Source organism: Hippichthys cyanospilos, chromosome 15 (assembly GCF_059441005.1).
Source record: "Hippichthys cyanospilos isolate Australia breed blue-spotted pipefish chromosome 15, RoL_Hcya_1.0, whole genome shotgun sequence".
Lineage (NCBI taxonomy): Eukaryota > Metazoa > Chordata > Actinopteri > Syngnathiformes > Syngnathidae > Hippichthys > Hippichthys cyanospilos.
In genome coordinates, this window is record NC_142383.1 from 13613474 (window position 1) to 13641149 (window position 27676).

Consider the following 27676-nt stretch of genomic DNA (forward strand, 5'->3'; position numbering starts at 1 on the left):
TGCAGAAGCAAGCCAGCGATCCGCACGTACATTCTTCCATGATCATTCACACACACGGCATTTTGGTGGACATACTCAGAGAGAGAGAGCGGCACAAAGTTGCATTTGGCGCACACAGACGGACAAGAGAAGATTTCACAGCAGAGACAGTGGCTTGGTGTTTCACTGCCTTTCTTTTGTATGTAAATGTGTGTTGTGCTTTATAATCAAGTCGAAACCCCCCCCCCCCCCCCCCCCAAAAAAAAAAAAAAATCTATAATAACTAATAACGCACATCTTGGAAAGGTTAACAAAATAAAGGCACACAACAATTTACAAAAAAAAAAAATCAGTTTAACAATATATTGATTCATGTTCTAATCAATTTGCTCTCAATTTGAAAAGAAACCCGTCAGGCGCCTAACTTAAAAGTGTGTGCATCGTCTGCGTGTCCGTGCATTGTGAACTCACTGTCTCTGGGTTCATGAGGCGATTCGGTCTTGACGGGGGTGGGGTCACTCCAGGAGCGGCTGAAACTCTTCGATCTACGTTCAGCGAATGCTAGTGCAGGCGGGGAGAGATCGTCACACGCTCGCACACGAGTGTGCGTGATACGGAGCCCGCAAACGATGCAGCCACAAGTGCACAAATCAAGCAAACGTCCACTTGGAAAACACACAGGCGCATTCTTTTTTCCTGACCAAATTCATCAAGTAAACATCTAAACTGTGAGGAAGATAGTTTGTCAACTCCAGGCTTGGGATTGGCTGTCCAGGATGCACGCCCCGCCCCCACCACAGGACAAAAACAGGTCTTATACATTATATTTTTGAACAAAAGAAACAAACTCAAAAAAAATTCTAATTTGGATTTTGGTTGCTAAGTGTATTTATAGGAACGTAAAGTCGGTATTTAAAAATTGTAAATAAAAATTGCTATTTTTTTTAATGATTTAACTTAAAAAGGAGAAAAATAAAGTAAAATCTTTTGCTTGTTGATTTTGTTAAAAATACATCAATGATAGAGGTTTTTGTCTGTGCTGACTTAGAGGGAAAAATATTAAGAAAAACAGCGAGGTCAATCTGTAATTGATATGATCATAAATGAAAATCCATGTTTAAATAAAGAAACTTGTCCACTCCAGTTTAAAAGGAAGAAAAATTGCATAAAAAATTGCAACTTATTTTGTTTGTTTCTTTTGTTTAAAAAAACAAACATAAAATCGATGTATTTGTTTGTGTGGTTCAATAGCTACCCAAAACTGTAATGGTAGTAGAAGTTGATTATTATTTAAATTAATAACATTATTTTTTTGACTGGTCTGACTTCAAATATTGCAAGAAAAATCATGCAAAAAATACAGTTCCTAAAATCGATACAAGAATCGATAAATATGTTGAATAAATTTAATCTGATACCATTGTTATTTTTTTTTTAACTGGTCTAACTTGAAAGGAAAAAAAATTAAAGAAAAAATAGCAACTTTTTTTTACTTTGTTTCTTTTTATTTTTTCTTTTATATTTTTAAAAGACCATTTTAATTAAAAATAAAAATATATATTTTTTTTAAACATAAAATTAAAAAAAATATTTTTTAAACATAAAATATATATTTTTTTTAGTAGTAGGAAAAATATGAAGAAAACTAGGAAGGTAAGCCAGAAATTTTGTTTTTGTTTTTTTTTAACATATATATATTTTTTTTTTATATGTTTTTTGACTGGCCTGAATTAAAAGAAGCGGCAATAACCGAAGCGTCATGTGGCGAGAGAACAATGTAAACCTAAAAAAAATTAAAAAAAATTTAAAAAAAAAACATTCAAAGCAAACCCACAGGAAAAAAAAAACAAACAAAAAATCCCCTACAGGGTGCCATTTTTCTGAGATACACACACACACACACGCAGGAAGTCCCCAAACACAACATTTACAGCCTCTCATATGCCAAAGCGGTAAACACAATAAAACACACACACACACACGGATGAAGGCGAGGTGAAGCAATTTGCGCGTCAATCACACACACGCAAAAAAATGTGACTCACTCTGCGCTTTAATCCTCCTGCTGCCCACCATGCGAAGATGCTTCCGGAAGTTCCTTTAGGCGGAGGCGGAGGCGGGCAGGCAAATGGAAGGGCATCATAGGAACAACAAAAGAGGTTGGAAGACAAAACAAGACGCCATTATTATAGCTGATGTTCTCGTCGGTGGGGGTGGGCGCTTAAGAGCACTTGACTCATTGATGGAACCGCATTGGGAACAAACGCGCACGAGCGCTGGACTCCCTCCCGCCAACGTTTTCACAATTAGACCGATTTGACTTTCCGCACTGAAATTGTTGAACTCATCTTTACAAAATTTCAAAATAAAAGCCCCAAATTAAAATGTTACATCTACATTTTTGGAGCAATTCACACCATTCCTACGTCAAACTTTTAATTTTATACTTCTTACAATTGTTTCCTGTCCAAATAAAAGCAAAGAAAATCTGATTACTCTTTCTATTACCTGCAATTTTAACTTTTTTTTAACCAATGGAAACTGTTCAACTCATTTTTTTAAAATTTGAAACTAAAAGCTAAAACTTAAAACACCTACCGTATTTTCCGCACTATAAGGTGCAACTAAAAGCCTTAATTTTTTGAAAAAGCTGATGGTGCGCCTTATAACCAGGTGCGCCTTGTATATGGAGCAATATTGAGATTGGGATTGGTAGATGGGGAATGAACTGATTAAGTAAGCTTGTTTCTTTTGTGTGTTTACAGTTGAACAAAGTTGCTTATATTGACATTGAGTTATGCTATTGAGAGTTTAGAGTTATTATTTGAGTTATTATTCTTATTAGTTTGAGTATTACTATGTTATGATTGAAAAAGTTTGAAAATATGTCATTGAGGGTGCGCCTTATATGTGGAAACAGTTTTAAAATATGTCATTAACTGAGGGTGCGCCTTATATGTGGAAAAAGTTTGAAAATATGTCATTAATTGAGGTTGCGCCTTATGATCCGGTGCGCCTTATAGTGCGGAAAATACAGTACTTTTTTTTTTCTCCTATAGCTTCAATTGGAGCACCCATATTTACATAGACGTACCGCACCCGTGAAAATGGATACATACTATATCAAATTAAAGGTATATGCAATATAATCATTTTCAGCCTTGTAAATGACATGATATTTCATATTTTGCATTCAAATGAATGTTTTTCAAGCATAGGTATGTGGAAAAAATTGGTCTGCTTTTGATTTACCTCCAATATAAAGGTTGAAAGCGAGGAAAAAAAAACTACTTATACACAGAAAAATACGGTAATCTTCTTTATGTTTAGTTTGACGACGTGTTAGTGATGTGCATTTAAAAAAAATTACTTTCTGTGTCCGTACATTGTTCAGAACATCCATTTTGGTTTATCAAAGCGGCAAAAAAAAGACAAACAATTTCTTGTATTTGAAGTCGTAAATTGGGTATCTCGGTACCGACGCGTGATGAAATTGAATCAGTATAAATAAAAAACATAAAAAGATTTCATTATCTCTTCTCACAATTGATCGGCCTCCATATTTTTCGTTAGTCAACAAGCCTTTCTATCTTTGACAGTAACAATAATAACTTTGCTCCTTTTCATCGCTCTTCGCAAAGACAAAATGGCAACTTGCGGTTGAGGTAATACACTGCTTGCCCGTTATCGGGGGGTGAACGGACTGCTTTATTTTGCAAACTGCGACTGACAACCCCGGCGGAAATGAGACAAAGATCCAGGACAATATGCCCCCACCCCGCGAAAAAAAAAAAAAAACACACCGGAGGTTGTTATACATGACGGCATCAAAGACAACGAAGGGGGAAGGTGATAGAAGAGCACGCTGCGATAACAGCATGACTGCTGTTTAACTGTTTTGGTTGTTTAGAACTTTGGCAAAAATTGGCCTCATTACGTTCATCAGAAATAGTATACACACACACACACACTGGGAAACACAGCAGGTGTCGCCTATATTGAGGGTGTATCCTATTTTCCTTGCAAAAACAGATGCCTGCATATTTTTTATACTCATTGAATGCATTACCATGTTATTATGTTGTTTTTTTATTATTATTGTGAGTTTTACAGCCGCCATATTTTGCCATTTAACTTCTTGACCCATTCAAACAATTTCAACTACGACTTGTTCGAAAAATTCACTTCCTAGGGCTTTATTTCTCGCGTTTGCGTTCTTAATTTTCCCCGTTTTCCCACAATTCAACTTTTTTGCCTTCATTCCCAATGGGGATAGAAATCAATTGTAAAAAAAATCTCAACATTTCCAGAATGAATAAATAGCAAGATTACCATAGTTTTTTTAAACAACAATTTGCATATTTTTCACCAATATCATTTTACTTATTCCACATTTTTGTCTTTCAACTACTTCTACCTTTTTCAACCCAGTCTCATCTTTTCAAGTTTAACGCATTCCTAAAATTCACACTTCATATGCTATTATTTTTCTCATTCTTAACTGTCATTGTTTTCCCACAATTTAACATTTTTTATCCAAAAATGCCCATTCATTCCCAATGGGGATTGCAAAAATTTATTCCCACTTGAAACTCAAAATGTTTTGCTCAGTCACTTCACCTTGTAATCAAATTTTAACATTCCTACAAAACCTAGATAGTAAAATTTAATAATTTAAATGCCATTCAATAATTTAAATCCAACAATTTGTATTTTTTTTTTTATCAGTTTAATTTTACTCAAGAGTTGTCTTTCTTCTACTTTTACGTTTCCCAACTCGGTTTCATTTTTTCAACTTAAAACACATTCCACACTATACGCCTTCCTAATAATTTTTTCTCATTTAAAAAATTCATACCTTTCCAAAGATTTTCAACCAACAGAATCGCAATTCAATTTCTGCTCCTCTCCACCAAGATTTTTTATTTTAATGTTTCATTCCCTCTAATATCCATTTTCTGTCATTTAACAATCGTTTTTGTCTGATTTACACCATTCAAATTTAAATTGTTCCGCTTCATCAGGGAGGGTATAAATAAAAACAGTTAAAAAATTATAATAAAATTATATATATGTGTTTATATATATATATAATTGTTAATCAAATATATAATATAATAAATATATAATATAATAAATATAATAAATATATAATATAATAAATATAATATATATATATATATATATATATATATATATATATATATATATATATATATATATATATATATATAAATAGACCGTAATATTATATATATATAATTATTATTTATACCTTACAATTAACAGTTTCTGCAGTGTCGTTTAAATGTTGGAAAAGAGAAAGAAGATACATCGCCATAAAACATTTTACAAAAGAGCCACCGGTCAAAGTAGAGACAAAAGACGAGCAGCGAAAGAGCAGCGACGTCTGCCAACATGTCATAGATCTCAGCATTTACGACGCCATTATTCCTTCAGTCTATACATTTCGATTTATCTATAAATAACCGACTTTCCATGAACGTTCGTGTCTGAATTCATTTTATCACTACAAGTAAATGCTGAAATGAATATGTATGAAATTCAATTAAAATGCCCCCCCCCCTCCCAAAAAAAGAATGTCCTAAGCCAGAAACGTTAAAGAAAGTAATGGACTGCCAACTTATTTGGACGTGCCCCAAATGTAATGGCTTCGTCCTTGGCCCGAGTTACACCCGTCACGAAGGAACTAATTAACTAACAAGCGCGCAAGCTGCAATTTAAAAAAATTGAATACAAAAAGGATACTTTGTGCAACATCCTTTGCATGTCCAATTAAAACAGGACAAATTTACCATTTCCGAACAACTTGGCCTCTGACTATAACCTCCATTCCACACAATACCGCATCACCCAACAGACCGACAAAGAACAACAACAAAAAAATCCACTTCGGCCAAGGTAATAAATATTTAAAGAGACGGTGTCAGGTAGCGGCGGCGCTTCCAAAAAGTTTGTTGGGAGCACTCACTTTGATTAAAGAAGACGCAAAGGCGCGTCCACACTGCAGATGGATGGCGGAGGAATCGCGAAGCGCTCGCTTGGTGTCAAGTGTCCCATCTGCCCCTGGTGCGGGTGTGACACGGCAGCTGAGCCCGAGCGGAACCGTCTTCGGGACGTTGCAGCTGATGCCTTCACTTGCAAACGTGTTTCTCCGTTTATTCTACGTGTTACTTTGTCCTCGTCGCCCTAACTCATGTGAAGAACTCTTAACTTGTTTCGAGGAAAGCGTTGAAAGAATGCTAGGGAGCTGAAATTTCACCCAAATGGTGACAACACACGTCTCACTACTTGGCTAATATACTGCGAGAATGACGTGGAAGAAAATGACAAAAAAACACAATCTGAACTGGAGCGTTTAAACAAATCTATGCTAATTCAGATTAAATATCGAAACGGCCGTAGAAAACAAAACACAAATCAAAAATGTGTCATCAGGAAGGAAGAGTTTGTGCGTGTTAGTCTGCTCATTAGCACTTTCAGTGCCATGGACGAGAATTCATGTCTTTTAAAATAGTGATTAGTAAATCATAAAATTCTGGTCAAATATGATTGGAGGGTAGCTGACACCCTTGACTAATGTTGACCTAATATAAGCCAATTGAGCACTGTTGTGCTAACTGTGACCACTGGATGGCAGTGTTTCCACACTTACAACACAGCTATTACCTACATCAATTCTAATTGAAGAATGGAAGTCAATCTTTCATATGATACCACCAATATTTACGTCAACATAAGACACATTAGCTAATTAGCATAAGTTTTGATTGCCCGATGATTTCGCTTTACAATTCCAATTCCAGAACCGATTAATTTCGTATGGCGGCCACTGTATAATAAAAATAAAATATTACAAATTATTGAAAAAAAAAAGATAAACTCTTACTAACAATAATATCTTTTATGCGAAGAAAATCTTGGAATGGACGAAACTAGCTGATTATAGCAGGTTACCGATTTGTCGGTCTGATTCAATCAATCATCTGGAGTTTTATAGAGTTGGGTTTATCAATTTGAAACAATGACGGGCTTCCAATTAATCGTTTAAAAAAAATCAAACATTGATTATCTTGAATGTGTAATGTATATCGTGTTAAACGAAGTTGGAGCTAGAAAGTAGTTTTGCTAGTATGACTCACAAAAAGCTGTCAACATTACCGGTGACACCCGACTTCCTCTCCTCGCCTTAGTCGGATTAGACTCAGCCTCGAGTATCGGGGCCAGCAAACGAGCGCAAAAAGCGCTAACGCAAAGCCTGACGGGACACTTCGTACCTCTGGTTGACTTCTGCTGAATCCTGCTCCCTCTCTCTCCTTTTTCTCGGGCCAAATCCCCGGAAAGCCCTAGCAGGATGTAGCACAGTATTTAAGGGATAAAAGAGGGCGAAGCCGGCGTGGCGAAGGAAGAGAGCGGGGTAGAAGCGCGCATGGAGGCTGATGTCGGGGTTTTCAGCTGCAGGCTTGTGTTTAGCGGAGATGCTAGCGTCTGCAGGCGGCTTACAATGTAGCGGCGCTAGCTTACAGCTTCTTGTTTGTAAACATGCTAGGAATACAGCGGTCAATTCCCAAAAATGGGAGGTGGAAAATGGCCCCACTCATTTCATTGGTCCAGGGATGTCAATATTGATTATTTTTGAAATTTATTAATATTCTAACGACTATTCAGGTAATCCATTAAGGTGAAACGTAGCAGACTAACTACTCACTTATTATCTTCAGCCATACATAGCCAAACATAGCGTAGCAGATATAACAGTGGCAAATGTGCTAACGGGTTAGCAATCGAGATTAGCATTAGCGTGCTCGCTACTACCATTTAGTTTCGCAAACTACAATTGAGTTCACACATACATAATGTTATTCATATATGTTCATATATAATGTATGTACGCTAATGCTAATCTTGATTGCTAACCCATTAGCAAATTTGCGACTGTTATATCTGCAACGTTATGTTTTATATATTATGTTATGTGTGTCCTTATAGACTGTTGCAACAATATTCCATGAGTAAATGTGAGAGGGGTCAATAACTTCCTGTTCTTCTTCTTCTTAACAAGCAGACTGGGCATGTTTTGATCTTGACTGCCTCCTACAGGTTCAAATTTCAACAGATTAATATCAAGCCACTTTAATGCAGCCTTTGTGTTTACTTTATGAAAAGCTCTATGTGGTAATATTGTTTTGAATGAAAACCCATTACCAACTAAATCAGGTAATAGTTTTTCAGCGCACAAATAGCAACACCCATTCGGCCATTTGGTGGTGCACCAAGACAGGCAATGGAGTTTTGCAAACTCAGTAATAAAACAGTAATAAAAACAAATAATAAAATTCTCATCAAATACGGTTTTTATGGAGGGTAGCTGACAGTGTTGCCATACATACTACACCTACATTACATACTTGTAATTCTAAGCAAAGAATGGAAATCAATCTTTCATATGATACCACCCATGTTTACATAGACATAGCACACAACATTCTGCCGGTCTTGAAAGATGAACGAAAATGCTAAATACAGTGGCACTCCAGAGGTTTTCCGATAACGCTTGGCACTGAAAGAGTAAATTGGAAATGATCCCAAACTTGGGATAAACCCAAGAAACGTCTGGGTAGAAGATGGCGGCACAAAAATGGTTTCGGCAGAGCTTCGAGGTAGATATTTTTAAATTTGACTTACCCAACTTGGTCAACATTTCCCCCCCGCAGCCCAATGTGTTAAAGTGGTACAGCCAACATTTGTTTGCACTATTGCTGTAATCTGACATGACTATTCTCAGCCAACGCTCGAAGGGCCAATTATCAGGCAGACGATTATTTGGTCGGGCCCTACCGAAGACGCCACAATATAGAGGCCAAAAAAAGTTTGGGGCAGATGGACCCAGGGCGCCGTACGAGCGATCTGGGCAATATTCTCCAAGGCTGACGGCACCGCGATGTGTGAAATGCATCACTTGCGAAGTGTGGTTCAACAGTGAGCAACACATTCCCGCGAACATGATTAGCATTCGCAGACACGGTCCAAGAAGAAACCAAGCGACCCTGCCAATTACCACAACTAAAATATGTCTTTTATAATAATGGCTTATTATTTCTATGCCTTGTTAAATGTCATTTTCGGAAGTAAAACTTGTATTTGTTTACAAGAGGTGTAACGAGGAGAAAAACCCACAGCGGAAGCGTTGAGGTCAACATAGTTTTAAAGTTGTGAGAATTGAGAAAGTTAGTTAATTAATGATTTAATGCTGGGGAGGATTGTTTGTGTTATTTGCAAATTCTAGGCCCAATGGTGTCCAATATTGATGTAAAAAATTTCAAGAGCTGGTGGATATTCTGGTTTGGACATTTCCTAAACTGTCAATTGCGATTGAATTGACCGAATAGATTTTTCAATAATTCCTCTGCGTTGAGCTTTTGTTAGTTGGAGTGACTGGAAGGACAGCAGAGCACAATGAAATGTTTCAGCTTGATTCAGTTAAAAGCAAGATGTTCAATACATTTATTTACAGGCTTTTTATATAAATATATATATTTTTTCATCATGTTTGTTTATTCTTTGGCTGTTTGTTTTTATATCACTGATATGAGCTGGCTCTCAAGTGGAGACATAAAGATGCATCTCAGTATATTAGAAAATGGTGGAATTTTTTTAGATTTAATTTCATTCAGAAATGGAGTCAACATTTAACCCGCGTGCAGTATTTGAATTGTTTTCTCTATCATTCTCGCAGTATTTTTGCCAAGAGATTTCACACTCCTGGTAGTGTGATAACGAAGTGTTTGTGCCATGTTGGACTTTGGCACGTTGTCACCATCTGGGTGAAATTTCAGCTCCTTATGTCTTCTTTCTATGCTTTCCCTTTGATGTGAAATGCCTCTGATGTAAAGATCAAAGGATTGGATGCCCAGTAAATAAAGCATTACAGAAATATAAAATTCAGTCATAAACTTAAATAAGATTATCTGTACTGTAAATCACCCGAAATGTTATGCTGAACTGACACAAATATTGATTCTATTCTTTTTTTTTTCCCTCTATAACCATGTTATTTTTAACCCAATTGTTTTTAGAGTGTCTTGTAGATTGACTGCCAGTCAGTTAACTCATTCAATGCCAGGGACGTATTTTCACGTATTTTTTTAAGAGTCCAGACATTCAATCTCAGACACTTTAGTATCGATTTACTATTTAGTATCTGAAAATTAATGTACTTAAGTATCGATTTAATACTTAGGTATCTGGGATTGAATGTCCGGACTCGGAAAAAACATGAAAATACGTCCCTGGCATTGAATGAGTTAAATACAAGTAAATTATTATGGCTTACAAAAAAAAAAAAAAAATCTCGATAGAAAATGAGAAAATTAAAATTATTACCTCAGAAATGGATTTCTGAAATGTACTTTTTGGAAACATCTAATTTATTAAGATGCTCCTGTATATTTTCCCTCTCAGTATTTGTCACCCCTTGTGTTCTGTTGCAATTACAGTACATATCCTTGATGATATTTAAGAAGAAATCAATATCACCAATATGTTGATTAATCAGATAGTTGCAGAATTTGATTTAAAAAAATACGGTACATATCTACAGCTGTGGCAAGTTTGTTAGATGTAAGTCAAGGAGAAAGTGCAATGAATGAATGTTACATGGTATATATTTAAGAAACAGCAGAAAAAAATGGGTTTAAATACTCACGATATCCTGAGTTGTCCCAATTTTAATGAGTATGCAAAAGAAAGGGGGGAAAAAAAAGTCATCAGGATGCATCCAGTCTATCAAAACGCAGACAGAAAGACAAAGACGACGTCATAAGCATTTTTTAAAGAGTTAAACCAATTTTGCTTGTAGCGGAACTTCTAACTCATAATGAAACCACAATATCCGTGTAAAACTTAAAGTTCGAAAAAAAAAAGTGTACAAATGTTCCCGAACGCATCAGAGAAAGTGCTACAAAATCTATCCTAATAGTCAATATTATCATAAAACACACTATGCAAAATAATCACCCTATAAATTCAAATGACATATTTAGCGCGATGCATTGCATTCGTTTGGCCAAGCTTTAAAGATCCGCAAACTGATATTAGCGCTTGCTAAAATGAAAGTCAGTGGCGAGCCGAGCGGGACATCCATCTAAAAGCCTATAAAAACGACACGGTGGGAAATGTAAGGCCGCGCTCGCTATCATAACATTTACATTAGCTTGGAGCGCAAAACGGAATAATGGACGGCGTGTTTCCGTGTGCTTCAAACACTCACGCCTGCATGGTGGTGGTAGCGGTTTGAAAGGTGAACATGTTTTCCTTGGGGAACCAGTTAGCGTCGTCTGCAATAAGACAAAAAAAATGGTAGAAGGATAAAAAGTCAGATGAACACCGACGGAAAAAAAAAAAAAACGAGTTGTACGAGAAGGCAGTATGTTTGAAATATGAAAGTACGAAAGCGGCACCAGCACTTCACAGTCCAGCGCTCCACAAATGGAGAGAGAGGAGACACACAGGAAGAAAAAGCAGGGGGGAAAAAAAAAGAGATACAAGAAGAGATAAAGTCAGAAATACACAGCCAACATCAAACCCCAAGTGTTCAGACCAGTGAGGAAATAGATATTGAAAAAGACGATTTTTTTTCAGGTGTATTTGAATGTCTACTTAACACCAACTTTTCCCAAGTTATTGTATGTTTTAAACAAAAACACTTTGACTTTGCTCTATTAAAAGCAGCGCATAATCTACTAAACTCTTGATTTCGTTTTCGCTTGCTGTACTTAGCTTATGTTAGCTAAATATTAGCATGACTGTCATCGAAATTTTGACTGCTAACTAAAGTCTTTGCTAGCTAATTTGTTTGCTAATTGTCTCAATATATTTGTACATATTCTGGATGATATATATATTTTTTCTAATTAAAATTTTTTGCTACGGACAATTTTAAAATAAATTTGCTGCAACACTTTTCGCTTCCGCATTTCTCGTTTCCATGACAATCATGTCAAACAGAAGACTATTTGAATGACTGCTTCACACCAACTTTTCCCCACATTGTTGTATGTGTTTTTACTCTATTTGCAGCAGCTCATAATGTGCTGAACTCCTCATTAAGGTTTGCTTGCTGTACGTAGCTTACGTTGGCTAAGTATTAGCAAAGCTGTCATGTTGACTGCTAACTTTGCTAGCTATTTGTCTAAGTTGTTTGCTAATTGTATAATTGTATTTCCATATATTCTTTTTAGAAAATGACAGTGTTCTATCACTTGTACGTTATCTGCGTAACAGGCCGCAGGCTACTCCTCGGGGGCTACATTGTGCGCACGGGCACCACGTTGGTGACCCCTAGTTAAGTCCATGTTAGCTGAATGTTAGCAATATGATAGGCAGGTTTACCAATATCTCTATTAGCAGTTCAGAGTCAGGGTTGTTTGATCCCAAATCATCTCGACCACGTCAAGACCAAAACACTCCGTCATCAGTAGGTAAATGAGTAGACGCTGTAAAGTGCTACCAAAGGTAGGAAAGCGCTACCATTTAGATTTGCTGGATTCAATGCGTTAAGAGGTTCTCCGAAATCTATTTCTTCTCCGGTCTGAAGCACGTAGCCCCACTAGAGAATCTTAGGAATTCTTGACCCATTTGTATTTTAGTGCTTCTCCTCTTCCGTGTGTCCCCTGCCCCCTCACCTCTCTCCAGCCCAGTCACCCGGTCCACACTCCACATCCTCTCTAGGCGTCGGTGCTGCTTGCCTGGCTCTCGGGACGCACTTTCTAGGTCCAGGGACCCTTGGCTCCGAGAGGGGACGGCACTACAGGACTCACAGGCCAGCCCGCTGCATTCTGCCTCCCCTTTCCCGCCGTCGCCCCAGCTGCGGATGTTGTGGGCGCTGACGGATGTTTGCAGGGGAGGCTGAGCCAAGTGATGGTGGTGGTGGGAGTGGTGGTGCGCCACGTGGTGGGAGTGAGACCCCGAGATGCTCGAGGCTTGCTGGTTACCGCTTCCGCTGGGCCCGCAGGCTCCGGCGCTGCTCGAAGGTCCCGTGTGGTGGTGGTGATGGTTGGCGTGGTGATGATGGGCGACCCCACAGCTGCCGGCGCCGCGGCTGCTCCCGGTTTGGTGGTACTGAGTCGGAGACGACGACGAGGACGACGGGGAAGTGGAGGGCTGGATCAAGTTAGCGTGACCGCCTTTGGGTCCCGCGCCTCCGGTCCCTGACCTCTCCTTTAAGACGTCCAGTTCGAGGCTCTCCTTGCTGCCCCGGCCGCCACTCATCAGCATACCGTGCTGGGTGGTGATGGTATAAACACGAGCAGGCTGCAGAGTGCACTCCACGCCCTTCTGCTTGTCCTCCTCGACTGAGAAACTGCGTTCGAGGGATAAGCGCACTGGCTTACTGGAAACTGTTATGGACGGAGGTGGTTGATGGTGAAGACCCAAAGAGGTTTTCACGACTACGTCCTCTGGGGTGTCTTTGGTGTCCTTGGTGTAGTCAGAGGACGGGTGAAGGTGGTTGTTGTTGGCGCCGGTACTCTCCGTTGGAGACTCTGGATCAGCACCCACCAAGGTTTCACACAGGAGATGAGCTAGAGTTTTGAAAAAAGCGAAGGAAGACAATCATTAATGATCCGACATCGGCACCGGTGATCTCGAACGCCTGAAAAGAAGTTGAGGATCGCTTCAGACGACGTAAACAGATCTCAGCCTTGCTTTTCTACGAAAATGAAGGGGAACGGACGGACGACCGCAACGGAGAACGAAATGACATGTCAGGGCGGTAATAGCGCTGACCTGATCCGTTTCGGTTGTCAGGGTGCGAGTGGGACAGGTACTCTCCGAATGCTCGCGCTGCTCTGTGGACACACATACACATAAAGCCATCAATTTATGGGTGTGTTGGAAGGACGGGTGAAAAACCGGAAGCCAAAGAGAAGAGAAAGAGAAGAGCAGGCCGAGTCCAAATTATACACCTAATTGTCTTCTTTGTGGGCTCGCGCCACCCACAGATTAAGATGCAGCTGTTTTATCTGCATACTTCAGGCAGCCTCCGAGAGAGCGAGACAGAGCGAAAGAACGAGAGAAGGGTAGCGGGGGAGGACACAGGGTGAATGGTTTCAGGTAGACAACCTTTCAAAGCATGACCTCGGTTTACAGCAGAGGGAGGCCATAAATATTTTGTTTTCAGCTTTCAAAACACTCACACACCATTTTGATGCTAAGTGGGCAAGACTAGTGGATGGACATGCTCTTAGCATCGCAAACAGAGTTTTAGAATCCGCTTCCAAATTCAAATATAGTTAAACTCTATCCTTGAACTCGAGAGGACAAGCTCTGCGGAAAAGTGTTGCAGTTCTCAAAATTAGACCACCTTTCAGGGGTCTCAGTCTCTTCTTGGAATCAGAAACATTTTACTCAGTCTTGTCTTAGTCTTGGTCTTTGACAGGGAGTCTTAGGAGTTTTGATTAAGACCAATAAAAACCAATGTGATTGGCTGCTTGCTTGGATTTGAGATTTGCTTTATTGGACTATTTCAAAAACAACAGAATTTGTTTTTGTTGGAAATGTTTAAAAAAAAAAAGGTACTGGTATTTTGTTTGTGTGTGCTGGTGTGTGATTTTTCTTTGATATATATGGAGCCTTTGTTTTCTCGGTCTTGAACTCCAAAAGCCTTGCTATTGTCCCAGCACATGACCACCAAAAGTCTTGATCTTGTCTCAGTCTCAAACTCCAAAAGTCTTGGTTTCGTCTCAGTCTCGGCTACCAAAAGTAATGATCTTGTCTCGGTCTCTACCTCCAAAAGTCTTGGTCTTGTCCCGGGGTTGTCTACCAAAGGTTTTGACTTAGTCTTAGTCTCAACCTTTAAAAGCCTTCATTTTGTTTCGGTCTTGATCTTGTCTCTGTGTCACCAACCAAATGTCTTGATTTTGCCTTGTGCTCGCCTATAAAGGTCTTGGTTTTGTCTTGGTCTTGATCTCTAAATGTCTTGGTAATGATCTCTAAATGTCTTGGTATTGTCTTGGTCTTGATCTTGTCTCGGTCTCAATATCCAAAGGTCTTGGTGTCGTCTCAGTCTCAGCTACCAAAAGTCCTGATTTTGTCTCTGTCTTGACCTCCAAAAGTCTTGGTCTTGTCTCATTCTTAACCTCCAAATGACTTGTCTCGGTCTCAGTTACCACAGGTTCTGATTTTGTCTTGGTCTCAACCTCCAAAAGTCTTCATTTTGCCTCGGTCTCCACAACCAAATGATCTTGTCTTGGTCTCCACCTCCAAAGGTCTTAATCTTGTCTCGGTCTCAACACTCTCTACTAATGTAGGACCCCTCATCAAAAACTGAAAACCGCAGTTACTATCTGCAGAGACAAGTTAAAACGATAAGCTGTCCACTAGAGAAAGCTTGTTTACCAACTGCTTAAAGTATGGCTCTCGCTAAGTCTGCCACAATGACATCAACAAAAACATAAACTTATGACTTAACTGAACTCTTCTGATCCGTGTAAAAAGATGAGCTCCTCTGTCGTTTTCAAAAAGATCCCGCCTCGAGCTAACCCTAATGAGACACATTTTGTAATTTGAGTGCTACCGCCGCCATGCAGAATGATCCAAATGAGCGGTACAAATGAAGAATACACATCTCACCAATGGGAAATATACAACCACAATAATTATAGGAACAACAGTCCATTATTGTGATGGGGATTGAAAAGAGGAAATGAGAAAAGTGGGTATGACTCTGATTCTATTAATATTAATACATCCCGCTAGCAATTCTCATGCGATAATTCTCTCTGATTACATTCTTTGTTGGCAAAAACTAGTTAACCACTTTCCATTAAAAATAGGGGACCGAGCAAGGACCGAGTACATTTTGATGTTGAGTTAGATTTTGACGAATATGAGGCACGATTTATACTGAATTGTCCAGGACAAAGCTAATAAAGGAATACAATAAAATTGACATTTTTAAATGTTTACAATATAGACACAGGGATAACTATCTAATTGTGCTAATGTTTGCATTGCATTTTTCTCAGGGTAAAACTGTCGACAAACACATTGCGGGCTGATCCTCCAGCTGCACAGCTGGCTAGCTAGCGTAGCTAAACACCATGTTGAACCAATCCTTTAAAACATGGCAGAAAATAAGATCTACTTCTGACAATCGGCATTAAGAGGACAAGTGAATGAGTAGTAAATATTAGAAAATAGGATGAATACTTTGTTTAAATGGTGAAGATAGTAAACCACACCCTGCTTGCAAAGGAAAATTTGACTCAGATTGTCTTCTTGGTTCCGGTTTCTCTTATTAATCTGAAAATGAGCAGCGCTATCGTTCTCCAAGTAAAGGGTCTCTGCTGGTTTGAATTGATTACACGGCCCTTGTCGTCACGTTTCAGAGATGTAAGACTCGTCTTTAGCGGACTACGAGATTCTAACTGACTAATGAGCAATAACTGGGCTTGCCAAGTACTGGCGGGCTAATGAATCTGCAGTAAGTCAACAGGCTTTTTACTGAACCAGCATTAAAAGCATGATCTATAATTTATTAGGTCTGTATTGATGCCCTCACGGGCTATAACCTGACATGTTCTCAGCTAAAGCAGCAGCTTTTGCTTTTGAGAATGGTTGCACCCATCAACCCCGTTTGACTCATCAATGAAAATTACATATGAGGCGAAGAATGCGAGGAAAAAAAAAAATCTCCGTATTTTCTGTCTCTCCACACGATACAATTTTGGATCGAAGGCACTTTGTGTCCTCTAATCTCTCGGTTGCCTCTTCCCTCGCTGTCTTGCGCTTCTGTGGGTTTCTCAAGGGACAAAGTGAGTGAACAAAGCTGCTTTACGTGATTAAATGAAACGGCTTTACAGATGAACTACCAGTGAACTCCTAGTACAAGTCAAATACACATTTTAGAGACAAAAAAAAACCGAATGAATCCAAATGCTTAAGAGATTCAGAAAAGTTGAGGGATTTTTTTTCTTCATTTCTTTTTTATTCCCTTCATAATAGTAACTTAACACTCAAGGAAAAGTCTTCAAATGACTGCAGCTACATTTCATGGTCCAAATGACCCAATTCTAGGGATTGACATCATCTTCAACTAATTGATTTATAGAGGAAAAAACAAAGGCAGTAAATCAGAACTGAAGAGCCTTAGAGAATTGATGCGAGTGACTCGGGTGTTTATCCTCAGCAGCGAACATCCGAAGTAAAGCAGACTTCCCTCAGGGCTAACATGTTAAATTTCTTCGGAGACTAAATGTGTTACAACCGCTCAGTTCCAAAACACACGCTAAAAATAGGACATCGTGCAACATCCCTGCAACTCTGCACATTGTGGAGGAATTCAACTTTCTCGGAAGCTTTAACTCTTTTGTAGGAATTAAGTCAAGGTTGGAAGGAAATCAACAGCATGCAGTCAAAATTCTTCACCCAATACATAGAATTTAAGCGCAGTGTAGGTTATTTTTCGCCATATAGTTGAAGTCCGTTACAATTGAAGTGAACAAAGAGGAGGAATTTTAGATTTGCATTTGTTGATTAATTTTATCACCTAATCTGGCAAAAAAAAAAAAAAAATCATATTTTGAAACTGTTGGACTAAAAATGAACCGACCCAAAAATTTGGGTTATTTATTGAAATCAAAATGTTAGCTTAAAACAGTGCTTCTGAATTATATTTTACACAGCCTCCCCAAGAAAGAGAAAACTTTTTTGCGCCCCCCCCTCACTTGTCACGCCGACCATAAATAAGATTATTATCGATAAAAATTGTATAAGTATACCTAAAACTGTATAAACATATAAATTAAACTTTCAACAACTGCTAACTACATTTTTAGAGCATTTATGCAGGTTAAAGTGTTGTCTAAGCAGAAAAAAACCCAAGTCCACCAAAGTGCCTGAAAAAAAGATTATCTATAAAAATTGTATAAGTCTACCTAAAACTGTCTTTTTTTATCCGTGACACAAGAAAAAAACAATATGAATTTAAATTTCAACAACTGTTAACTACTTTTTTTTTTTTTTACACCATTTATACATGTTTGTCTAAGCAGAAAAAAACCCAAGCACATCAAAGTGCCGGAAAATAAGATGTCAATCCTTATTTTATCACAATTGCACTTCACATGGCAAAAACAAATTATTTTCCCTTTCCCTGGGGTCATCCACCCCCCCCCCCCCGGTATTACCTACGCTTATTGCAATTAAAATTCTTGAAAAACACGATAATTTCTCCCACATTTCGATCAGGTGAAAAAAATGGGATTGTGCCTGATTCCTGATCATGTGATCCCTTTATGCTTTTTTTTTTTGCACAGTATAACAAAATTCTGTAAACTCATTCAAAAAATTGAATTAAAAAAAACAATTACGGGTCAAAAGAGGACCAACCACAATTTTGGGTCAATTTCACCCGTTTTCTTTTGTACAAAAATCAGGTAAAAAGACTGAATATTTGGTTATTATTTTTCCCTGTTTCTACAGTGTATAATAGGATTAAAAGTTCACGAGTACTCGGCTAGATCATGACAAAATCAGCATCGCGGACATGTTTGAAACACGCAAGCGGCCCCCGGGTCCTTGGAGGACCCTCGTGATTAATACGGCAGCCACTCTAATCAGCAGGTGTCCCTCTGAAGTTCCGCGCGGGCGTTGTATTATTCAGCAGGCCCCTTGATTGGAATCGGCAAACAATGGCGCCCAACACACGCCATCATCATGCATTATGTGACAGGAAGTGGCGAAGGAAACCCAGCGAGCGAGGCGCCTCTCAGCCTGTCCATTAAAACAAATTCTTCTTGGGTTTCTCCGTGATGAGAAGTGGAAGAAGTGTTTGACAGGCAATTTGAAATGAAATGCATTCCGAGAGCTCCGAAATTAAGTTGGAGCACCGAGCGATGGCGTGATATGGGGGGAAAAAACTCGGCGACGTTTTTTATACTGTCACACGCATACTTGAAATGTTCTGCTCGTTTTTATGACTTTTATCTTGTAATATCGCGACTTTCATTTTGTAAGTGACATGTTTTTTTACACGGGGTTATAACTTTTTGTCATAACATTACGACTAACCATTTTCTCCCATGTTATTTTATTCTTGCAATAATACATTTTCATCATCTGGATTTATGATTATTGGAATTTTTTTCTCCTCTAATGATTAATACTTTTAACCCTTGGGTGTCTGGGGATTATTTACTAGCCTGGCCTTATTATCACCCAATTTGGGCTGGCTTTGAACGGGTCATAACATCGTCAAATATAAATATATATTTAATTCAATCCCTCAAAATGTTCATTGGTATCAGCCCTATTTATTCATATAATATATATGTTGGTTTTTTTTTGGAGGGGTGAGGTGGGGGGACTTACCTTTGTGTACAAAAAAGGTAAAAACGCAATAATAGCGAAAGTAACTACGCTGTATATTTCTATATTTATGAAATAGGAATATTTATTATGTCATATTTAGAGTATTATCACTTGAAGACTTTTGCATTATGGAAGTTCAGGCTAAGCCAATCATTGAAGTCACTGAAAGTCTTGCAAATGTAATAACTTGCCCACTACCGCCACCCGGTGGTTTTGGGGTGGTAGTACAAAAATTTGCAGTTGAAAGGATTAACGTAAAAATCTGTGAAATGCATGATAAAACATCAGGTTTTCAATATGTTCAAAAGTGACAATGCTTCCTATTTTGAATGGCAGTAAATGAGCCTGACATGGGCTAAATTTAACACCACTATACTGGTGTACTCGACCTCCCGTTTGCAAGTATTTAGAAAGGACCACGGCGTGGCAACCAACCAAATGGATGGAAAAATTGATTTTTTTGTGGACCAATACAAACGACGTTTGAAAGGGTCTGAAGTTGAATAAATCAGACCCTGATGGCAAGTTTTTTTTACCACTTTGCGTCTGTAACAAAGTTATACAATGGGTAAATATACGTCCACATACTCAAGCCGCATGATGGATGGCACGATCTGGCCTACATTGCAGGTAGACACAGAAGGACACTTGTGATAAATTATGCCGGCGTGGGCACTAAGTCATCACATTATCGACTCGCATCCGATTGTCTCCCGCTGCCATTTAACACGGCCAGCGTATATCTTGAGAGGACGGGAGCCTTGCGCTTCCAAAGACTTTTCTGGCGGCGTTCCCCATCGGTTTGAATACCATCAGGCCTAATGTCCCTCCAGGCGTCCGGCCGCTGTAAACAATGGGCTGCCATGCAAACAGATGCCTCACTCTCAGCGCGCTTTGATTGAATCTCCTCATCCTCTGCCGTGGACTAATTCAATTAGGTCTCCTACCGGTAGGGAACCCGTTGAGGGGCCTGCTGCGTGGGGACGTTTGCATTTTTTTTTTTTTTTTTTGCGGTATGCTTTTGTAAATAAAATGCGGGCTGTGGAAGCTGGTTGAAACGTCAGCGTTAGACTGATACAACAATCGACTCCAGCAATTTTTTTGTCGATTCGATATTTTCCATCGATCACTATTTTATTTTCTGCAAAGGCTGTAGGGTGAAATGATCAAATTAAGTCTTTCAAATAAATACCCAGGATTGGATGCCTTCACTCATGGAAGGTTACGTAAGAATACGTCCTTGGGAGTGAATGGGTTAAAAAAAACTTGCATTGACTGCAGTAATAGTTTTCTTTCATCCTTTCATATGATTCTTTAACCAATCTTCTCCTACTTTGCCAATGATGTACAAGTAATACGGTCTTTGAACTCGGTTTCAAAGTGTGCAGATATTTTATTTTTCCAATGGGCCGCCTGGCAAATTTTTAAAAGTCAAACCTCCAAGTTTGCCTGCAGTATTGAGAGGCAGATCTTAACTGATAGAATAGTAAACCCTTTAACGCTTAAGATTTAAATTGCTTTGACAGCCCTAATATATCTATATATCTAGAGGGAGCTAGAACAAGAAAACATTCACATACACACGGATTTTCACTTGCTTTCCAAGTTCCTATGCTTCACCGATAATGAAGTTCACAATGCAGTTTTAAGCTGTGATACCGCCATTCACCACTAGATGGCAGATCACCCAATTACATTTGGACTGGGTCCAAGTCACATTTTCATTTATTTCCATTATTTCCTACGGAAAACAGATCAATATTTTTAGAATAGATAGGACTGTTGTTTTCCAAAGTAAAAGCAAGTGGCTTATTTTTAATTTGAGGTATAATTAATTTTTAATTTGAGGTACAATCAAAGTGATAATTAAAGAAGTATAATTAACAGTATAGTCTATCTTTTTAGCTATTTTCAGCCGTAATAAAATATCTCGCCTACAGTTAATGTGATGACTACATTATTTTTTATGTACAATTATTACTTTTAAATCCAGGCTCAGGTAACCACCAATCACGGCTCAGTTTGCGAATGTCACATGATCAACAGGTGACGGCAAATGAAATGTGTGAAATGTGTTTTTAAAGATAATTACAGGGAAAATATTCATGCTTTACTGCTGAAAATAGCTAAATAAGTTAGCTACTTTTTTTTAAGGACAAAAATCAGAAAATAATTATGATTGAATAGGCCAAAATCAATAAAAAATTGGACGATTCTGTTAAACGACCGCCATAAACAATTACTCAATTCACTGCTATTGGTGGCTATCAACGTCAAAGGTGAATTTTTACTGGCAGGGAATGAGTTAACTCATGCACTCCCATCCCATTAAAAAAATCGTTTTTGACGTCTATAGCCGTCATTGGCAGTGAATGAGTTATTTTATTCACCGCCATTGACGGCTTTATTAGAAGAAATTCATTTTCACTGGGCTGGTAGCGAATACGCTAATATATTTGTCGATTCATTCGATATGCAATTAGCTGTGGCTTAATTTTGAAAAACAAGTTCATTCAACTCTCCGAGGGGCGAATGCGTAAAGTCGACTTGAGATACGTTCAATAAAACTGCGCTGCATGTCCCTATAAAAATTCACTCAGTCAGTCAGCATGTTTTAATGGTGACATTTATAGCCGGGTCTACAAAAAGGAAGGGGGGGCGGGGGGGGGGGGGGGGGGGGGGGGGGGGGCAGATGGAGAGGAAAACGCAAAATCGTTAAACACGTGAGGATACTTTACCAAGAAGTGACTTTCGGAAGCGTATGATTATTAGCCAGATAAAAATTAAATCATTATGTAACCAAGCAGAGTGGCCCGTGACAAGAGACGAGCGCACCTGTCCACCACGGAGGACACACTCAGGAATATTTCATTTGCATGCGTGTGCTAAATCCTTTCATCTTGTCGCGCCCTGATAGCGCGAAGCCCGCCGGCCTCGGGGCGTGACTGCACCGGCCCCCCCCTCCCTCCGCCATCAAAGCTTTTTACGAGCCATGTGACGGCGGTGGAGAGCCTCCATTGAAAGCTCTCAGTGGCTCATTGTGTCTCACGAGCCGCCGGAGGCGAGAGAGTGACCCGTTTCGTAAGCAGCCATCCATAAACACGACGACGTACTCTTTTTTTTCCTGTGCGGCCATCTTTACAAACAGACGCGCCAAAATTGGTTTTCATTTATAATTTACACCTTTAAAAACACATTCTTCTACTTGCTGTCGAATGAAAACGATATCGGATGAACTAAAGGCTCGGGCGACGACCAGGTTTGGTTCACCTGCTGGTCATGTGACATTCACGAGCTAAATCCTGATTGATTGGTCTCGAGCTGAGTTTTTAAAAGCATGGATGTGTTTTTAAAAGTATTAAGTGTACATAAAAAAAATCACTTAGTTATCAAATGAACCCGTTCAATACCAAAGACGTAATTTGACGTTTTAAGAGTCCAGACATTCAATACCAGGAACTTACAGTGATCCCTCACCATTTTGTAATTCTTATTTATGGTCGGCGTGGTAGGTGGGGGGGCACGAAATGTTTTCTCTTTCCCAGACTTAAATCTTGAATAATTAAACCTTATAAAGTAACTGTACTGTTATCCCTTCCCTTCCAATCCCTTTGGCTGTAGTCCCACGGAAAGCCACAGTTATATTAGTAGTGCCACGAAGTCTAATTAGAATGAAGCCTGTAGCTGACTAAACATGATAACAATCAGAGTTTACACTTGAAATCCCAATTTTTTTACAAAAATCTAAGAAAGAGATGTACAACACTTCGGTGCAGCGCTGCACTTTCCTACTCTCTCTTTGCGTCTGCCTTACAGTGGGTCTAAGTTTCATGAGGGAGACGGGCACTCCAACAAGACACGAGTATCGACCAATGAACAGTTTAATCATTTAAGATTTAAGTAAATGTGTACTGCAGTAATATTGATCTTAAATATGTAAAGTATAAATACTTCTCACATTCAGAAAATGCAGGTACCCACATAAAGCCTACTTTGCGGTTTTTCACTTATTGCAGGGGGTTCTGGTCCCCATTAACTGGAAAAAAACAAGGGATTACTGCATTCATACTTTTTTTTTCCAGTATTAGGCTAAAAAAGTATCTAACAATGACTGCTAGTGAAACAGATAATTTCAGACAAAATATTAACCTTTTACTTAAAAAAATGGCTAAATAAATGGAGTGTTTCTTTAAATGCCACATTTAATTCATTAAATCCGAAAGACTTCTTTAAACGTCTTTTTAGGACTCTATAGAGTCCATAGATAATAGTCTGAGGTACTAATTTATTTATTTATTTTAAGTATCAGGATAAAGGAGGGTCTCTGAATATTTGTCATGTTCAGGCAACCTAAAACTTTATAAACAACAAACAGGAAGGAAGACAAGGTCTTTTTACTCTCGAGGATGGCAGACAGGAACCTTCACCTTCTGAGAGCTTCTTTATATACAATTATTCTCACAATATTTGCTGTATTAAAATATAAACAAATACATACATTAAGTACCAGGCATTGAATTTCTAAGCCCTGTGTAAAATAGGTAAAAATACATTTTTGGGATTGAATGAGTTACTTATTGTAAAACAACAATTTCACAATTTTGCTAGTCTTCAAAAGTTTGATTTTGTTTGATAAATCGCCCAGCCCTACATCAAAATCTTAAAAAAAAAAATCCTTTCAGAACTGTCGTGTACAGCGCACCACCGAAGACAAATACCGCCTCCTTATCCCAACGGAATCGGAAAAAAACCAACAATCGAAACGATCTTGGCTTACGTTTGCCCCCAAACACGTCAGATATGTCAACACTCCGTTGAAATAACAACAAAATCTGTCACTAATGCGCTTTCAGCCATTTCATAATGGAACAAGCGAGTCAAACACACAAACGCGGGGAGCACCAAGCAGACGCTAGCGTTTGTTAAAACGTAACGAAAAGCACTTTGGCACGCTTGCCCGTACATTTGCGGGGTCATGTGCCAGAAAGTAGCTCATAAATATTGGATGTGATTGAGCGGCGTTTCCCATCAGCAGGAGCCAAGGTTCATGGCGTTATTAACGCAGCAAAATTTAAGCGGGCCAAACGCCTGACTACTTTTAGAGAGGATTTTATGACATAAGCCTCTTTAATTAGGGCCCGAGTGCTCGGCTGGGGACAAAAGTTGTCCTCGACTTTGGCGAACCACGGAATACTGAGATGAGAGTGAAATTTATTCCATGATTTACACCTTACCCGCAATGTACCGTTAATCCCACGCGACGGAGACAATTCAAGTGCGAACGCAACGACTAAGAACCACAACTTGACTTCTTGTTGGCCCGCGCCTCAAATTGTTGCCGACTGTCAAAACAAACCAAGGAACTGTAAAAGCCGTCGAAGGAACTGGGAAAAAAAAGTCAACAACAGCGCCAACTGAAAAACTAAACTCGATTGCTGAGAACATACAAATAAATACATGTCAGAAAAGTTCCGGGACTACTTTGGTGGCGGGTTCTCGGTTAGTTTGGCAAAGAGCTTTGCTATGGCTTGCTGCATTAGCGTTTTTGTTGCTAGCATTAGCTGTGGCTAGGTGCTTTGGATTTATGCGATAAGCTAAACTTGAGCTGCTTGCAAAGGATGCAAATCACTTTACCTTTATAAAAGTTACCATTGGGACATTTCTTGAAGGGAAATTTACTAAAAACCGGACCGATTCCTCTGAAATTGCTTTTTTTTTTTCATGTCTTCTTTTTGCCCTCCCACCCATAACAGGAGCCTATCAGGTAAGGACAAACACTAACTGCCAATCACTGCCCACTTTAGGGTACCCAGACGCAATTTAACTTTTTTAAAAAAAATCCAACCATTCAATCCCAGAAATCGGTCACAATTGCCAAATCTCAATTTCACAATTAGCTCATTTTCAAACCTTCGATATATAAATGATGAATCAGATTCATTTGAAAAATTGCCTAGCCTTACATCAAAGTCGTCAGAAACCCAACCCAAAATTTTATTTTGAAAGATTTGATTTTTAAGATGCCAAATCAATCAAATCAATGGCTAAGTCACCTAGTTAGTAACTAACCTAAACATGTCTTGTAAACCACTGATCCAGCATTCTCAATTTCACGGTTGAAATCATTTTCAAATATTCGATTTTGAAAACGACAAATTAATCAAATGAATGCATGAGTCGCCTAGTTTGTAACTATAGTGGACATGTCTAGTAAACCACCCATCCGGCAATCTGCCGGTTTTGCAAAATCTCGATTTCACGATTTAGCTCATTTTGAACGATCCGATTCGATCAAACTAATGGCTGTCACTGAACATGGCTTTGTAAGTAACGATCGTAAACATTTCTTGTATCCAGCATACAGCCAATTTTGCAGGATTTCGATTTCCCGATTTCGCTCGTTTTGAAATACAGGATTTTTAAAATTATCATTAACTTTCATAAACACGTCTTGTATACTACCTTCCATTCTGCCAGACTTGCAAAATCTCAATTTAGCTCCTTTTTAAATATGCTAAAAGGGATCTCCTCCCACCTCCCATCTGAAGGTTTCTTATTCTCCCCATATAGCGTTTTTGAGTTTTTCCTTCCCCTTCTGGGATCTTCGTTCAGGGGATGCTGTTGTGTATTCATGATGTTCCGCATGACTTCTTTTTCACCCGTGAAGCCCTTTGAGACTGCGGCGATTCGGGCCTATACAAAAAAAACTTGACGAATTCATCAAATTCATTCTATTTACCGGTCTGAACACCACATAGTACAAACGGCGGTGAGCGCGAGGCGATTTTCCCCGTAACGACCGGGGTGTTGGTTATTGTAAATCAGAACACGTGTAACCTGCGTGGCCAAGCTCTACTATTTCCCCGTGGCGGAACCCGCTCATTAACCCGCCGGGGTAAACGAGGGTCCATTTTAAGAATGGAAATCTCCCGGTTCTCCCGCCGCCTTGCTAACAATGCGGGCTTCCCGCTCAGGACAGCCTGTGTAGCCTCTCGCCAATCTGTATGAGAAGCACATCCGCTCTCAAGGTGGCACACATACAAACGCGGCGCTGCATGCAAACAAGGCTGCGCGGGGTTAAAACACATCAGCCGGAAAGATGACGTAACCGCACGTCGGCCCACATGTGTAATGCGGAGTCAAGGTCATTCATTCATCGATACGACCGGAACGTCGCCGAGACCGGACGGATTTGGAAGGAATCGGGTTCCTCGGATTGGACCGAATGGACTCCTGCCAAAGTGTCTGCTTCGCCAGACAGAAGCCAGAACGACGGACCGTCACTTCTTTCCTTAGCGTTTTGCTCCAGGTGAAAAGTCACGCTTTAACCCTTTACGTCAAATCGTTTCACGGTATCACTGGAAGAAGACTCTAAGGAGCTGAAATTTCACCCAGATGGACAACATGTCAAATTTCAACACCGTCGGGAGAGTGCAATGCATTGGCCGGAAAACTGCGAGGACGATGTGGAAGAAAAGGACCCAAAAATGGTCAAAATACCGCAAGGGGGTTCAGGTGCAGCCCGCTGCATGACTTTCATTACACAATGACGCTCCATTCACAAACACACTCCATTCTACAACATTGGACTCCCTAGAAGAATTCTGCTGCGCCATTTCAGACGGGACCAGCGAAAATGAAGGAATTCATCAAAAAAAGGAAGCGCATTATCGAAACGTCAACTAAACTTAAGACACACGAGAGCTTAGCTGGCTGTCACTCACCTAACTTTTGCCGCCACCGACGATATCGCGTCGTTTCTCAAATTCCTCCTTTTGGACGCGGCGGTTCCCATGCTGACATGGAAACGACGCAGACGGAAAGCAAATCATTCCCACTAGTAATTAAAAAAAAAAAAAAAAACAACAACAACAACAACACACGTGCGCGCTCTTTCTTTCTTGCGGGCGAATGCGACAGTAAAATCCGCTAGCCCCCTCCCTCCCCCAAAAAAAAGAAGGAAAAAAAAAAAACAAGGAAGGGAGCACGTGCGCAGGGGTCCGCGTGGAAATTCACGCGTGGGATCCTCCTCGCTCGCTCTTCTGTGTCTCATTGACGCGGACGTGCTCCGACAGAGCCGGAGAGCGAGCGGGCGAGCGAGAGAGAGAGAGAAGGAGGGAGGGTGGAGATTATCACAGCATCAGCAGCAGAAGCAGAGAGGGGAGGGGAGGGGAGGGGAGGGGAGGGGGCGTGCAAGTGGCATGTGATGGACACCAGCGGCGGCGTTCCCTGCTGCAATGTGTGCCGTAATCTTACAGTGGACGCCGCTTGATTTGATTTGTTCCTATTCTCGCACAATTTCTAC

The 27676-nt window shown here is 39.6% G+C and overlaps 1 protein-coding gene across 1 annotated transcript in view; it reads right to left on the bottom strand.

Annotated features, from left to right (window-relative positions):
- Window positions 1-27403, bottom strand: part of nsmfa (NMDA receptor synaptonuclear signaling and neuronal migration factor a) — a 40302-nt gene extending 12899 nt beyond the window's left edge. The window contains exons 1-6 of the mRNA XM_088435509.1: window positions 27096-27403; window positions 13786-13847; window positions 12684-13580; window positions 11270-11336; window positions 2025-2077; window positions 451-540 (exon numbers count right to left, since the gene is read on the bottom strand). Of these exons, the coding sequence (XP_088291635.1) occupies window positions 451-540; window positions 2025-2077; window positions 11270-11336; window positions 12684-13580; window positions 13786-13847; window positions 27096-27166 (1240 nt within the window). The 5' untranslated portion in view covers window positions 27167-27403. The remainder of the gene's footprint in view (window positions 1-450; window positions 541-2024; window positions 2078-11269; window positions 11337-12683; window positions 13581-13785; window positions 13848-27095) is intronic.
- Between the last annotated feature and the right edge of the window lie 273 nt (window positions 27404-27676).